Below are 16,706 nucleotides of genomic sequence, written 5' to 3' on the forward strand. Positions count from 1 at the left end.
TCTCCCTCTCTCTCCCCCCCCCTCCCTTTTTTGTCATGATTAGGAGAGAAGCCTATAGCCTGATGCAATGAACGACTAAGATTAAATATGAAAATCTAAAATCATTCTTTTGATCATCGACAATCAGTTGATCATCGGGAATCATCCTTGATCATCAATGGTTGGGAAACTTGAGCCATCAAACATTCGTGTTGTCATTAATGAAAAATTATTATCAATAATTTTTAGGTAATCGATGATCAACATTCATCATCGATGATTGCTTGATCGTCATTGATCGTCCATCCATCATCGATGGTTCAGTTAATGATGACTCCTTATATAGTTGAACTTAATTCTATTTTCACTTCAAACTTGATCATCACTTGTTCAAACATGCAGTAATCATCTCAAACACAAATTATATTCTTATGAATGTTTCTTATAACTCAACAAAATAAATTAGACTCTTGTAAATGCCTGTTACTGCTCAAACAGCAGAATTTGTACGAACAAGGTCCTAACAGTTCGCGCTTTCGAATTAATTTTGAAGATAGATAAGCTGGATTTATAATTAGGTAAATAATAATAGCAAAGAATGTCTTCAAATCGATCAAGTCCATCAAAGAGACATGATCATGCTCCTTGCCTTTTACAAATGCACCTAGATGAAGCTTTTGTTTCGCTAGTCCTCTGCTTCTTATTTACTCTTTTACGGTACAGTCAATATTTTTTAGTCATGGAACTCATGGATGTTACTTCAATCATATAATTGCATTATGTAGTCTGTTTTCCAAGATGTTAATTGGCCTTCGTATCCAATTCATTTCGTTTATAGTACATATTAACTAATTACTTATATATTTTAGAAGAATTTTTCTACTGTTAGTTATGAAGTGAAACTACTGAGAATTTTACAGCTTTGGTAAGAAGTAATAAAGGATTAGCGTAATTATGCTGGTGGTTTTGGAATCTGCATACGGGTAATTTTAAGATCTCTAATTGTATTAATATTGGCAACCTGAGAAGGAAAACAAATAGATAGGCTTCAAGGTGTTTCACATAATTAAAATCAGTAATCTTATAAGATCACTCATGTAGTCTCAAAGATAACAAGATCATCACCTGTGTAATTTCATCACTCCACGAGGTAGGGGCCGTTTGGTTCTTGTTGGTAAAATTGTGTATTTATGACACAACTTGGAAAGTTGTTGTCCACCTCATCACTTTTACTTTTTTACTTTTCATTGTTTGTTTTTGATTCCATTGGAATCATAAAACACTTGTTTGGTTTGCAAATTGAAACTTTAAAAAATGGTTATTGTGTGGTCCCTACTCAAATGATCATATTACCATAGGTAAAGTTACCTCTCTAAAAAGAGAAAAAACCCAAAATAAAAACAAACAAACAACAAATTGTTATGATCAATATATTCTATTAAGAAGTTCTTTAATCCAATAAATTAACAAACTATTGATTTTTAAAAATAAACATGTTGAACAAAAAAGGTTCAATGAGGGGGTCTATTTGCAAGTGGGCGATAGTACAAGATGTCTATCCACAATTAACCCTTTTTGAAAATTAAAGGAGAAAGTCATATCTTCTCATCACGACAACTAGCAAGGATGTTACTAACATTTGACATCAAAGGTTTTTTCCAAAATAACTCATCCAGCGCACAACATCACAACTAAAAATAAAGTTTAGTCATCCAACCCACAACAAAAGCAAGTAAAATAAATCAAATCCTACATTAAAGTTCAAATTCACCCAAATATTCAACAAAAGGTATCATCTTCTATCCAAAATTACTCATCCAACCCACAACATCACAACCAAAAATAAAGTTTAGCCATCCAACCCACAACAAAAGCAAGTAAAATAAATCAAAGCCTGCATTAAAGTTCAAATTCACCCAAATATTCAACAAAAGGTTAGGGTTTTCTATCCAAAATAACTCATCCAACCCACAACATCACAACCAAAAATAAAGTTTAGTCATCCAACCCACAACAAAAGCAAGTAAAATAAATCAAATCCTACATTAAAGTTCAAATTCACCCAAATATTCAACAAAAGGTATCATCTTCTATCCAAAATAATTCATCCAACCCACAACATCACAACCAAAAATAAAGTTTAGCTATCTAACCCACAACAAAAGCAAGTAAAATAAATCAAAGCCTACATTAAAGTTCAAATTCACCCAAATATTCAACAAAAGGTTAGGGTTTTCTATCCAAAATAACTCATCCAACCCACAACATCACAACCAAAAATAAAGTTTAGTCATCCAACCAACAACAAAAACAAGTAAAATAAATCAAAGCCTACATTAAAGTTCAAATTCACCCAAATATTCAACAAAAGGTTAGGGTTTTCGTATCATCTTCTATCCAAAATAACTCATCCAACCCACAACATAACAACCAAAAATAAAGTTTAGTCATCCGACCCACAACAAAAGTAAGTAAAATAAATCAAAGCCTATATTAAAGTTTAAATTCACTAAAATATTTAACAAAAGGTATTTTCTTCTATCCAAAATAACTCATTCCTAGCTTGAATCCTCGTCAATATCATCCCCAACATTTCTATTGTTGTCCAAGTGATACTTCAAGACATGGTCTTTCATCCAAGCCACTTGAGATTCCAATGGCTTCACTATGAATAGCCTAGCTTGCTTTTCATTATCATATAGATGATCGAGCGCATGATCCAATACATGTTGTGGGAATTCACGAAGAGAATATATGCTCTCGGCCAATTTTACACTATAGTGTTGATTGCCCTCTTTAATTGCGCATGCAATTTCTCGCACTTTCTCAAGAAAACTTGTCATCTCCTCGGAATCCTCATTTCGTACAAGACGACGTTTGTTTGCACGTGATGATTTGTCAATTCTAACTTTAGTTTTTGCATTTTTCATCTTGTTAGCTTTCACCTCCGTGGATGATCCAACTTGAATAGGAGAGCTATCATTCTCAACGGGTAAGTCAAGATCAATTACCTCATTGGCTACTCCTTCAAAATTATCGTATGCATTCTTTTTAAACTCTCCAGTTACGAAATCATCTCCGATAATTAGCTTCAAGTCATCGTAGTGCTTCAAAGGCTTGTTCACGTAGTCCTTGAGTCTTGGATTTTTCTACAAAACAATAGGACATATAAGAAATAGTGGCATCAATAGAACAGAATCCATGCCTAATTCCACTAACAAGTATATGCTGCAGCAGATACACACAATATGTGTATCTTGTGTGTATCTGCAGCAGAAACACTTGTGTGTATCTGCTATAGATACACAGCAGATATATGCTATGTATCTGCAGCAGATACAAGTGTATATGTCGTAGATACACATCACATTGCATGCACTTGGCTCCGTCACTAGCCCATACCTGCTCTAAATAATAAGAGCCACGCAAGGAGAGTTGAAGTAATTATGAGGAACAAAATGCGTTCTTTTGAGGAGGAAAATGATTATGAATTACAAAGACAAACCCAGTTTTGTACTTTGATAATTAGCCCAAAGAAATTATAACGTTAAAGAAAAAGGCATCTCATTGTCAAATTAAAGGCAACTAAAAGTAAGCGCGACTGATTTACACATTGAAACCTTTGCTAATAATTAAATTATCACCCTATTAGGATTGATGTAGCATTTTAAAAAGTCTCAAAGCAAATTTATCATCAGTGGCTACTACACTAATTCCTAAAGGGCTGGCATGCAATAAAGACTCTTTTACATGTGTGTATCTGTTGCTGCAGCAGATACACACAACATGTGTATCTGCAGCAGATACACTTGTGTGTATCTGTAGCAGATACACTTTTGTGTATCTGCTGCAGATACACAGCAGATCTATGTATCTGTAGCAGATACACTCTGCTGCAGATACACAGCAGATCTGTATCTACTGCAGATACACAGAAGATCTGTGTATCTACAGCAGATACAGATCTGCTATGTATCTGCAGCAGATACACTTGTGTGTATCTGCTGTAGATACACATGTTGTGTGTATCTGCTGTGTATCTGGAGCAGATACACACAATACTGATTTCGAATCCTCTAGTTAAGACATTAACTTCCTCTTGGACCTGATTTCGAAACATTAAAAACTTATATAACCTTTGATTGATGCTGCATATTTAGAGAAGTGCAATGGATTTAGACACTAATACACAATTCTAAAAGCAGAAAATTAAGAAATTATTACCCTTGCCCATGTGCTATAAACACTTGGATCAAGTGTTATTGTTTTTGTTTCTTCATCCCAACCGGCGCCACTGATTTCATAACATTTTCGCATGTCTAGATAATGATTCTGGAGAGTTCTATAGTGGTTTCCCACATTGTCCTTGGTAAATAACTGATAGAATTTTTTAGTACATGCTTTAGCCGCATTATTGAATGCCCTAGACCGCATACTCTTATCACACTTTCCACCATTCCTAGCTTCATTGGCCAAGAAAGGAATGAGGAAATCATCAAGCTCATCATCCCACATGATGTTTCCAGCTTTCTTCACTTTCACAGTTTGATTAAGTTTTTTTGAAGGTGACGAAACTTCCTCATCTTGTTCACGAGCTACCCTCTTAGACCCACCACTAGCTTCCGATGAGGGGAGTTCAAATGATAATGATCTTGGCGTTCCACTCATGGGTGAACTTTGTGATCTCATTTGTGGCATTGGTGTACCATTTAAAAATTGCATCCATGGTCCACAAGCATAAGGAGGAGGCATCATACCTGACATAGGATTTTGGAAAGAACCATATCCAGATGTTGGAGTTTGGAAAGACCCAAATAAGAATGGAATTTGGGGCATTCTTTCTGTAGGGCTATTATCATGAAGTGCTGCATTTGAATTTCTACTCTCTTGACTCTCTTGACTATCTCTATTTTGAGAATAAAATTTCGGACGAAATGAGCCATTTTGATTCTCCATCCCTGCTTGCGAAAACATTGTCAAAAGAAAAAATAATTATCATCAAGTATTACAAATAGCAAAAAATATATATATTTTACAAAACATGTTGAAATGATCTAGAATCTACAAAACATGTTGACCAAAATATATATATAAATTCTACAAAAGAAAAACTCCAGCAACAGTTAACCAAAAATTGACTTGCCTTCTATTACTATCCAAAGTTCTTCAACAAAGCAAACCAAATCATCTCACTAAACTTCTCTATAGAAACAAAAACAAACAAATTGATCTCACAAATCATACAAATCACAAGTTTAAATTCTACATAAAGCAACACTACATACCACATTGCATACATGTTGAAATGTTCAAATCCTACAAATCATAACAAAGTTTAAATTGCATAACATAGCACATTACAAACATTACATATAAATCTCAAAAAGGTGTCTCATACGTGACTCATTTACGATGTCGATTATAATATTCAATCCACATTTCATATGCAATTTGATCTCGCCGTGACTTCCACTCTTCCCGCGTATCAAGTTGTTCTCGTTGAGTCATTTGTTGTGTAAAATCAATAATGGGTGCATCTTCATTCAAGATATCTCCATCCTCCTCATTTACATGCATAAACTCATTCAAGAACTTATCATTCGGATCAATAATAGCAATATAATTATGTAAAATAGTACATGCAATTACGATGTTTACTTGACTTGGGAAAGGATGATGAGGTTTGGCAGAAAGAATCTTGAATCGACTTTTCAAGATTCCAAATGTGCATTCTATCTTACTACGAAGTGATGAATGCCGAAGATTGAATAACTCTCGACGATTGTTAGGAACTCTTCCACTATGTTCTTTCAAGTGATATCGTACACCACGATAAGGAGCAATGAATCCCGGCATGGTTGGGTATCCAGCATCACACAAATAATATTTTCCTACAATATTGATGAAGTGCATTATTATATTACATATAACCTACTAATATATTGACTAATTTATCATCTTAATCGAATTTTTGTTTATGTCTTACCTTCGTAGACTCTCAAACCATTTGGTGGGGGCAAGGATAGTGCATCCTTAAGAATTGTGAAGTCATTTGCAGCTCCCTCCCAACCAGCCATCACATATGTGAATCGTTTATTTGGTGTTACTGCAGCCAAAACATTTTGTGTGATCCCTTTGCGTCCTCTAAATTTAGGAGCATCTTTAGTTGGCACTGTTGCATCTATGTGTGTTCCATCTATTAGACCAATACAATCCTGAATAAAAAATATCTTTCAAGATCTTAATTAGTATCATCTCAATAGAATAGCTATACTTGTTTATAATTAATATACGTAACTTACCTTGAAAAATGGAAACCATTGACTAGATTCCATAATTTCTGCCGGAGTTTTATTTGGGGCTTGTTTCATGAACCTATCCCGAAGAGAAAAAATAGCTCCTAGAACTTTATTGAAATACCTGCTAATAGTCTCCCCGGAACGTATGAAGTCAATTCTGCAAGCCCTATTTTTGGACTTGTGTCCCATTATTTAGAGAAATGTAGCCAACTGTTCTTCTATAGGAACATGGATTGTGTCCTTCAATAAGCCCCCATCTCTCATCATTTGAGCTAAGTTCATAAAAGGTCCAATACGCATCCTGAGATAGTCTTGACAACTCGATGTACTACTATTTAATATCTGACGCATATGAGAATGTCTATCTAAGTCTCTTACATACGAAGGATGACGAGGAATGTTTGTCTTTTAAGTGGACGATGTTGATATCGGCGTATGAATACCATTAGCATAACTAGTACAGTAACAACAGTACCTGCATTGTTCATCCTACGCACAACTTCATTTCTGTCCATCTTTTTTATATATTGTAAGAAAGTAATTAGTTTTTGAAAGTACAAAAGTAAAAGTAATAAATTGTAGCCTAAGAAAGTTATATACATTCAAGCTTTGAGTAAATATAACATGATTCCTGAGAAATAGTGCTTTGAGTAAATATAACATGATTCCTGAGAAATAGTGCATGAAAAGAATAGTGCTTGAAAATTCCATACAACAAAATGTTAGAACAATATATACTTGAGATTATTTAGAGCCTCAAAACTGCGATTTATCGTTTATTTAGTTTATGTTGGATAATTTAGTACAATGTTAGATCAAACCTAGTACTTTTAATTTGGATTTGTATCCCTAGAATTAAAAATATATATTTTTTCCATACATTGGTTTTTTGTCAAGAGATAAGCATGTATATCTCATGTTTAACTTGAAGTATTGGTTTTTTGTCAAGAGATAAGCATGTATATCTCATGTTTAACTTGAAGTTATTTGCATGATCTTTAGCTATATGAAGTTAAATATGATAAGCATGTATATCTCATGTTTAACTTGAAGTTATTTGCATGATCTTTAGCTATATGAAGTTAAATATGCATGCATGTTTATTAAAGTTAAATTTTTTTTTATTATCATTGTGGGTCAAATATTTAGCCTAGGTTTTGATAATTTGGCTAATAATTATCTTGTAGTTCAGTAACTTAAGTTTTTAAGAGCTAAATTTTTTTCTTCATTGAATTCCTCTGTATTTTTATTTTATATAGGAACCAACTTGATACAACCATTCATGAACAGTTCTATTCTCTAAGTATTTCAACTTACATGGATATTTTATTCCCCCTTCCATTTATTTATATGATTGTGAATACTAACAAAACTCATTCTGTGCAGAACAAATCAATTCAAATTCAAATTAACCCACCCACCATATGTAACGCTGCATCAACAAAGCACAAAAGAGAACAAGCAGAAGACACAAACGACATTCTAACAAGCCCTTCCACATAGAGAGTTCCTTCAGTCAAACATTTGCTGACAATAATACTCTACTTGTGTTGTTTGAGTGAAGTGACGTGACATATAGGATATCTATGTATCAAGAGATCAAAAACATAGATGGAAATTTATTGAGCACACAGGAAAGAATTGTTGTTCATCTTTTTCCATCTAGATTCTCTTGAAAGCTTGTTCATCGTTTCCATGAGCTCAAATTTTGGGAAGAAAATATGTATGCATTATACCAATTGGATTTCCAGGTTTAAGGGCAAGCATCATTCTAACCCATGTATACTAGGAGTTTGGTCTTTCCCATATATTAGAGTCTGTGAATTGCAGAACCTTAATGCACAAAATAATGAACTAGGCATTTAGTAAATCATCTTTTCTCAGCATTCAACACTAATAATCAAGCTAACTTACTAGAAATAATAATGCCAACGCAAAGGGAAAAAAAGCAACCAAGCAGAACAAATCAATTCAAATTAACTCAAATCCAATTAACCCACCAACAACTAATTCAGATTAATTCAATCAAATAACTTAATTTGATTTCCTCCGGTTCAAATTCCACTACTACGAACACGAAAAGACTCCATATGAACCCTAAAATCTTCTCAAAATCTGAGAGAAAGGCGAAATTTGAAAGAAATTTGAAAGGGGTGTTTGACAGATCGAAATTAATTTAAAGTTTTGTGCAAAAAATAAAAAAAAATCGAAAGGGAACTTGAAATAATAGAGAAAGACAATTTTTATACCTCGACCAAATCGTTTCCTCGAGCGGATCTTGAAGCGAAGCAAACGACGAAGAGACGGAAGCTTGGGGTCGCCGGTTTTTCCTTCTCCGACTTGAAGGGAAGCAAACGACGGAGACGGAGACTACTACGGAGGCGCCGACTTGAAGGGAAGCAAACGTCGCAGACAGGAGCGGAGGAGAAAGGGTGGGAAAAAAAAAGCTGGTTGAAAGAAAGAGGAGGTAACCCTAGGGTTTTTTTAGTATTTTTTTCTGACTTGTTGTCAGCTTTCTGCCCAATTCACGTCTTTTTTTTTGTGAATTGCCTTTACCTGCCACATTAGCATAGTAAAGCACTTTACATTATTTTTACAGCTAAAAGCAAACAATTGAAAAGAGGAAAGCTGATAATAGGACCTACTTTTTTACGCTTTCCATTATTTTACATGGTAAAAACATACAACCAAACAGCCCCGTAACCGAATATAGTTAAACCTATTCTAGTTAATGATCTCAGCACGTGCCCAGGCAATGGGCTCCACGCGCGCGACGAGAAAGCGACACCAAAATGCAAAAACCGCCAATAGCAGCGTCCGTTTTCTTCCTCTTTTTCTCATGTGAAATCTCGGTAACCCCATGTGACTTCGACAGCTTTTTTTCCTTTTGCCCCAAATAAAAAATTAAAAATAAATTAAATAACTTTCCAAAGTTAAATTCAGTTCACTTTTCTTACCGGTAGTCTCAGTCGCACTTGCCATACTTAACATTTGTTACAATTCCTTTCTTTTATCTTTTTTTTTTTTACTTTGTTAATGTTTATCATCTTCATTTCACACGAAAGATGTCACTACAAAAGTGGTAAGGTTACAGTTAACAACAATCTTTAGTGAAGAGTTTAATTAATGGAATAAGAATGATAACAAAAAGTTTGATGCTATCATTAACGTGCCACAAGCAGAGCAGAGGAATCTGTAATATATTCTAAACACCTCCAATCAAGACATCTGTAGTCTACCAATCTTCAATTATAATTTTTGCTGTTTAATATACAAATGGCAGGGGATCATCAGCAATTTTACCAATTTCCGATCAGGTCCAAAAAAAATTCACTTTAATGGTTAACAATAACAACAATTTGCCCAACATAATCACATTATTTACAAAACTATCCTCACCACCAAGTCACCCTCGTTCATGTTCTCCTCCCTCCCTCCCTCCCTCCCTCCTCGTCCGGATGACTCGGCGCCATCTCCCGCCCTCCTCCTCCGCCGCCCCCACCGGCTGATTGGAAAAAAACAAATTACCAAAACACCCCTCAATCAGCACGAAAACTGGGACGAACCCGACACCAAAATTGCCGAAAACCGCAATAGCAGCGGTCCGTTTTCTTCCTCTTTTTCTCATGTGAAATCTCGGATAACCCATGTGACTCGACAGCTTTTTTTCCTTTTGCCCCAAATAAAAAATTAAAAATGAAATAAATAACTTTCCAAAGGTTAAATTCAGTTCACTTTTCTTACCGGTAGTCTCGAGTCGCACTTGCCATACTTAACCATTTTTACAATTCCTTTCTATTTATCCTTTTTTTTTTTACATTGTTAATGTTTATCATCTTTCATTTCACAGCGAAAGATGTCACTACAAAAGTCAGCGTAAGAGTTACAGTTAACAAATCTTTAGTGAAGCAGATGTTAATTTAATGAATTAAGAATTGGGATAACAAAATTTTGATAGCTTATCATTAACGTGCCACAAGCAGAGCAGAGGAATCTGGTAATATATTCTTAAACACCTCCAATCAAGACATCCTGTAGATCTACCAATCTTCAATTATACATTTTTGCTGTTAATATACAAATGGCAGGGGATCATCAGCAATTTTACCAATTTCGATCATGTCCAAAAAAAATTCACTTTAATGGTTAACAATAACAACAATATTGCCCAACATAATCACTTATTTACAAAACTATCCTCACCACCAAGTCACCCTCGTCATGTTCTCCTTCCTCCCTCCCTCCCTCCTCCTCGTCCGGAGGACTCGGCGCCATCTCCCGCCCTCCTCCTCCGCCGCCCCACCGGCTGATTGGAAAAAACAAATTACCAAAACACCCCTCAAGTCAGCACGAAAACTGGGACGACGGCTCAACGAACCCGGAGCAGCGGCAGCGACTCGCCGCCGTGCCCACTTGGGCACAGCAGAAGGAATTTCGGATGTCGTCGTAGCTCGCGCAGATGTTGGAGGCGGAGGAGGTGACGTGCGGGAGGAGGTGCTCTCGAACGAGCAGGGACTCGTCGCAGCAGGGAGGAGAGTGGGCCGCGGCTTGGGCAGGAGATAAGCCGCACTCCTCTCCTCGCCTGCGTGAGGAGCGGCGGAAGAGGGGTGGTTGAGGTGGGAAGGCCCGCACCACGAAGCGGCGCGAGGCGACCACCACGCAGACGCCACGTGCCCCGCAGGGACGAATGGCGCGGGCGCGGCGGACGGGAGGAGCGCGGGTGGCCAGCGGCGAAGGGAGCTGGCGGAGGCGCGACGATGTGGGCCGATCCTGCAGACCTTCGACATTTTTTGGGTTTTCGAGGGGCTTTTTTTTTTCCCACCCCCTCTTGAATCACTTCCTTGGGTTTTGTTGCTGAAAGAGAGGGGAAGGGAGGAGAGCGTTCGGAGGGGGGGCAGTATTTGTAGATGGAGGCTTAGGTCAAGGGGCTTGGGGTTTGGGGATAATTACGAAAGGGGTAACGGAATCTTTTCGTGGTCAATTTTTTCAGTCAAGGCCTTCCTATTTTGAATTTTTTTTTTTTTTTTTTTTTTTTTTTTTTTTTTCTTTTTTTTGCCTCTGAATATGATTTTTGGAAGAAGTTTGAGGATTTGAGGATCAAAGCTCTTACAATCATGAAACTACACGGACGATCTTGGTATATATGTATATCACTAATTCTATGATTTAATATTGCAACTACACAGGTGGTCATGGAGTCTTACAATAAGTTAGTGTCTTTTTTTTCTTGCTGATAGCTAGATCTTGTGGGATGTTGGTGGAGCTATTGCAAGTGTTAGAATTAATGCTAGGACTAGTGATGTAGTAACGAGATTAATTACATGAGGTGAATGTGCTTATTTCTTAGTCATTGATGTCCAATGGATAAAGAAATGACACGTATTGTCACGTTTCATAATTCATTTCATAAAATTGGGTTCAAAAAGAACTTGTTCTATAGCAAAACTTAACCCAAAAAAACAAAAAAAAATAATGAAGATTCTAAGTTTAATCTCCTCAAGAAGTCGAGTAAAGAAAACTAATGTGATTTGTTTGAAGAAAAACTTACAAATCTATTGCTTGAAGGAATTCAATGTATAATATGTAGTAACACCCATGTGGAATGTAGAAGGAGAATCAAGTGTGGATCATACCTCAAATACTGGGAGGAGGAGACCATGATTCAAAAATACACCTAGATGAGCTTAATGCAATCTTTCATATAAAAAAGTATTTATCATGGTGCAACTTGATTCACATGCATGAATTATATATAGTTAGTATAAGCGTACAAAAAAAGAACGGTATTGCTTATTTTATCAGGTGTTTAGGTTCTTCTCTTAACCAAACTAGACATTGGTTGTACGTAGTTTCAACTAGAGAAAGAGATTATCTAGAAATAAAAATTGGTCTTAGTTTTCTAGAAGACTAGAAGCTAACTGCCTCTTGCCGCACAGCTCAGGTAGAGGGGAGGAAAATAAATAAAAAAGAACCCCCTCGTCTTGAAAATGAAACATTCTCGAGGGGTAAAAAGAAAATTTTAGCTGAAACAGGAAGGGCTTCATAAACTCCAGCCGCCAATTACTCTTCATTTGTCTCGCCAGACGACAACAAACGGATTAAAAGCTGGATTAGGCGACAAGCTCATATATCAATTAGCAAAATTAAACATCAGATTGGAAAGGTGAAAGTAACCGGAGGTGAGCGTAGTGATGAAGTACCCGTCGTGCGGGTGAAGAGGAGGAGTACGGATCGTGTGAGTTCCGTAGTCCAGCCCTCTTTTTCTCGCTCTTTTGTCGTCGGTTAAAATATGAAAAGTTGAGGTAACATGATAAGAAGATGCGGCGCTTTTTTATCTTCGCTTTGCACCGGAAAGCTGCCAACTCTTTTTTTTTTTCGTTTGGGCTAATAACTAGCACTTAATTAATAACTTATGATTTTTTTCAACCTTTGTAGTACTTGTATGAGTGCACATTCCGTCAGATCACACCGTGTGAAACGCTGTGAACCATTGAGTCACCACACATGGAGCTTACTTTGGACATTCCACTTACATGCCCCTAAAGTTTTTAAAATTTATACCTGCGTACCTTTCTGCAGATGTGACAATTTTGCTTGGAACTTTTCCACGCAACACTTAATTACAAGCTAAATTTAGAGCTTTTGGGCCCTTATTGTTTGTTGCATTTGCTATTAAAGTAATTCTGTTGGGAATATTAGCTGTTTAGACAATAACGAAAATTAATAATTAACAGATAATGACTATTATAACACAGATATAAGAAGTAATTCAAACGAAAAATAAATATGGTTAGAAATACGGCCTGATGGTCGAGGCGTGCAAGACACTGTCCCAAGAATCTAATTGCCCCCTCTCGTACAGGGCTACGCGGCAAAAGTTCTCGGAGATACAACGACCCTCGGTCAGGCGACCTCCTTCTCGTCGACACGAGCTTCAAGAAGGCTTTGCGAATTCTTCTCGACTTTCAGGGAACCAACAAAGATTTAACAGCAAGAACACGAAGATGAAGAACAGAGAAGAGGAGAGAAAATGTTGTGTTTTTCACTGTGTTTAACCCTTGCATATACCGGTCTTTATATAGGTTGAGAGTCATGTCCGTTATCGCACAAATCCCGCTAACCGTTTCGTTATTTAAGTCCTTAAATCCCGCCCATTTATTTAGCTAGCTGTTTTCATTTTCGCAGTCAAATGATTAACACGTTTTAATTGCTTAGTTCGTTTTAATTGCTTAACAAGTTTTAAATGTTCCAATTAGAAAAAAAATAAAAATTCAAAATGTAGCAGGTTAAGAGCCATCTCAATCCGAAGCTGCATTCGTGTCCGCAGGTCGTGGGCGTGCGCCACCCGACCCGACCCGAACTGAACCCGAGCCCGGCCCGCCCCGCGCGCGCGTGTGTGGTGTGGAGCATAACCCTTGTTTTCTTCTAGGCATAAGAGAGAAGGGAAAGGCTTATAAACACCCTTTCTTCCTATTCCATTTTCTATGTGGGACTAAACTTTCCCACTACAATGTTAAATTTTAAGTTACACTTTATTATAACTCAAACAATCCCCCACATAACTAAAAATGTACTTAAAATAATTCATAAATAACAGTAAAAGAAGAACTTAAAAACAAATAAATAAGATTGCTGGTTCCCTTATACTATGTAATAGGTGGAGGTACCTTTCGGTTTGAACCTTCACTTAGTGACAGTTGTATAGATCCGTGAGAGCTTGGTGGACTACGCCTTGAACCAGTCCCATTTATCGGATTTCTACAGAAAGCACACATAGTACAGTTTTGAAGAATTCTAAGCGGGTTGCGCTATTATCGGCCTTGCGCGTGTATCTTTCATGTGTGTTACTAGGGAGTACGACTGATCCCATAGTCGCGGCCTCACAACTACACACATATAGGTGAATCCTAATAAGGATGCGAGCAAGTAAGCATCCTGCCTCATGGGTCTTTGATTCATTAAGAGTTTAACTCAACCTTTCACTTGCTTTTTATGAGCACTGATCATCCTAGGGATGGGAGCAAATAAATTCAGTGCTCCTTATAATTAATCACTCGTCCAGTTTGTTTTTACCCATTGAACCTCTGCGAGGTTGGGTTGTCACTGCAGTGATTTTTCGTATGGGCTTAATCCCATCCCCCTCGATGATTCTAGGACCACTACCCTAGATAAACCTTTAGTTAAGTGATTTGTAAGATTTTTCTCCGATCTTACAAAATCTAAGGCTATTACATGGTTTTTCATCTTATATCTCAAGGATTTATGTCGCACTTTCAAGTGTCGATTCATCTTCATATTTGCATTCTCTTGATGACATTTGTCAATCGCTGACCTGCAATCACAATGAATAGAAATAGCTGGTAATGGTTTTTGTATTAATGAAATTTCAGTAAGTAAATCTTTCAACCATTCAGCTTCTATACTAGTAGTATCAAGAGCTATCATTTCTGATTCCATTATACTTCTAGCCATTACAGTTTGTTTAGTAGATTTCCAGGACACAGCTCCTCCTCCTAAAAGGAACACAAAACCAGTGGTGGATTTTACATCTACTGAGTCACTAATCCAATTTGCATCTGAGTATCATTCTAATACAGATGGATAACCTTTATAATGTAAACCATAGTTCATAGTTCCTTTTAGATACCTCAAAATTCTTTCTAGAGCATCCCAATGACTCTTATCAGGATTTGATGTATATCTACTAAGTCTATTTACTGCATAAGCAATGTCAGGTCTGGTGTAATTTGTCAGGAATCCTAATGATCCAATTATTTGTGCATATTCTCTTTGTAATTAAGGATAACCGGTATTTTTCTTTAGATGTACATTAGGATCATATGGAGTACAAACAGGTTGACAATTTAGATCATAAAAGTTCTTGAGAATTTTCTCTATGTAGTGTGATTGTGACAACACATATCCATTCTCATTTTTAAGATTTTAGTGTTAAGAATTAAATTAGCTTGACCTAAATCTTTCATGTTAAAATTTTGTGATAAAAAATATTTGATTTCATTTATGCTTTGTATGTCAGAGCCAAAAATAAGAATATCATCAACATATAAGCATAAAATCACAGTTTTGTTGTCATTATCTATTTTATGATATACACACTCATCTGTTTGATTAATTACAAATCCATAGGATAGTATGATCTCATCAAATTTCATGTGTCATTGTTTTCGAGCTTATTTGAGACCATATAGTGATCTAATAAGTTTGCATACTTTCTTCTCTTGTCCAGAGGCAACAAATCCCTTGGGTTGATCCATATAAATTTCTTCATCTAAGTCTCCATTTAAGAATGTAGTTTTAACATCCATTTGATGTATTATAAGTTTGTGAATGGATGCTAAAACTATAAGGACTCTAATGGGAGTAATCCTAGCTACTGGAGAATAGACATCAAAATAATCAATACCAGATTTTTGAGTATATCCTTTAGCTACTAATCTGGCCTTATATTTATCTATTGTTCCATCTGGCCTGAGTTTCTTCTTAAATACCCATTTACATCCTATAGTTTTGCAGCCTGAAGGAAGATCAGTTAGTTCCCAAGTGTGATTTTGAACTATAGATTGTATCTTATTATTTATAGCTTCCTTCTAAAATGGAGCATCTACTGATTTCATTGCATCTTCAAAAGTAATTAGAGAATCTTCTATAAGTAATGCATATATAGAAATTTTCATGGACCTTTTCTATTCTAGTTCTTTTACTTCTCCTAGACTCCTCTCGACTTTCTAGTGGTCTAATTTGTTTAGAACTAGTTTCACCTTGGTTAGAACTAGGATCTGAATTGCTAGAGCTAGGACCTGTGTTGTTTACTCTGGTCTTGTAAGGAAAAATATTTTCAAATTAATGTGTATCCCTAGCTTCAATTATGGTGTTGTTGGCCATCTCATTAATGTCATAGTTGATTATTAAAAATCTATTTGCATTACTATCAGAAGCATAGCCAATAAATATTCCATCTACAGTTTTAGGGCCAATCTTCTTTCTCTTATTCTTAGGTATTTTAACTTTTTCTAAGCACCCCCACACTTTCAGGTGATCTAAATTAGGGTTTTTATTCTTCCAAATTGTGTATGGTGTTTTATCAGAATTATTGAATGGAATTCTATTTAGTATATGGAAACCAGTCATGAGAGCTTCTCCCCACAGATTCTCTGGCACACCAGAATTAATTAACATTGAGTTTATCATGTCCATTAAGGTTCTATTCTTTCTCTCAGCTACTCCATTAGATTGATGTGTATACGGAGCAGTTATTTCATGAATGATTCCATTCTCTTCATAGAATTATTTTAATTTATTAGAAGTGTATTCACCACCTCTATCTGATCTTAGTATTTTAATTTTCCTATCCAACTGATTTTCAACTTCTGCTTTATATATTTTGAATTTTTTTATAACTTCATCTTT

General features: G+C 36.1%; 2 protein-coding genes across 2 annotated transcripts; both read right to left on the reverse strand.

Annotated features, from left to right (window-relative positions):
* On the reverse strand, positions 2,295 to 8,736 carry LOC109823349 (L10-interacting MYB domain-containing protein-like). Its single transcript, XM_020389630.1, has 3 exons — positions 8,528 to 8,736; positions 4,204 to 4,937; positions 2,295 to 3,128 (listed from the first exon to the last, which is right to left on the reverse strand). Exons 2-3 carry the CDS (start codon positions 4,933 to 4,935, stop codon positions 2,538 to 2,540), a joined length of 1,323 nt encoding a protein of 440 aa, XP_020245219.1. The 5' UTR covers positions 4,936 to 4,937; positions 8,528 to 8,736; the 3' UTR covers positions 2,295 to 2,537.
* On the reverse strand, positions 5,240 to 6,876 carry LOC109823354 (protein ALP1-like). Its single transcript, XM_020389633.1, has 3 exons — positions 6,282 to 6,876; positions 5,966 to 6,194; positions 5,240 to 5,870 (listed from the first exon to the last, which is right to left on the reverse strand). The coding sequence occupies exons 1-3, from the start codon at positions 6,465 to 6,467 to the stop codon at positions 5,383 to 5,385; spliced, it is 903 nt and encodes a 300-aa protein (XP_020245222.1). The 5' UTR covers positions 6,468 to 6,876; the 3' UTR covers positions 5,240 to 5,382.

This window comes from Asparagus officinalis, chromosome 1, assembly GCF_001876935.1.
Source record: "Asparagus officinalis chromosome 1, Aspof.V1, whole genome shotgun sequence".
NCBI lineage: Eukaryota > Viridiplantae > Streptophyta > Magnoliopsida > Asparagales > Asparagaceae > Asparagus > Asparagus officinalis.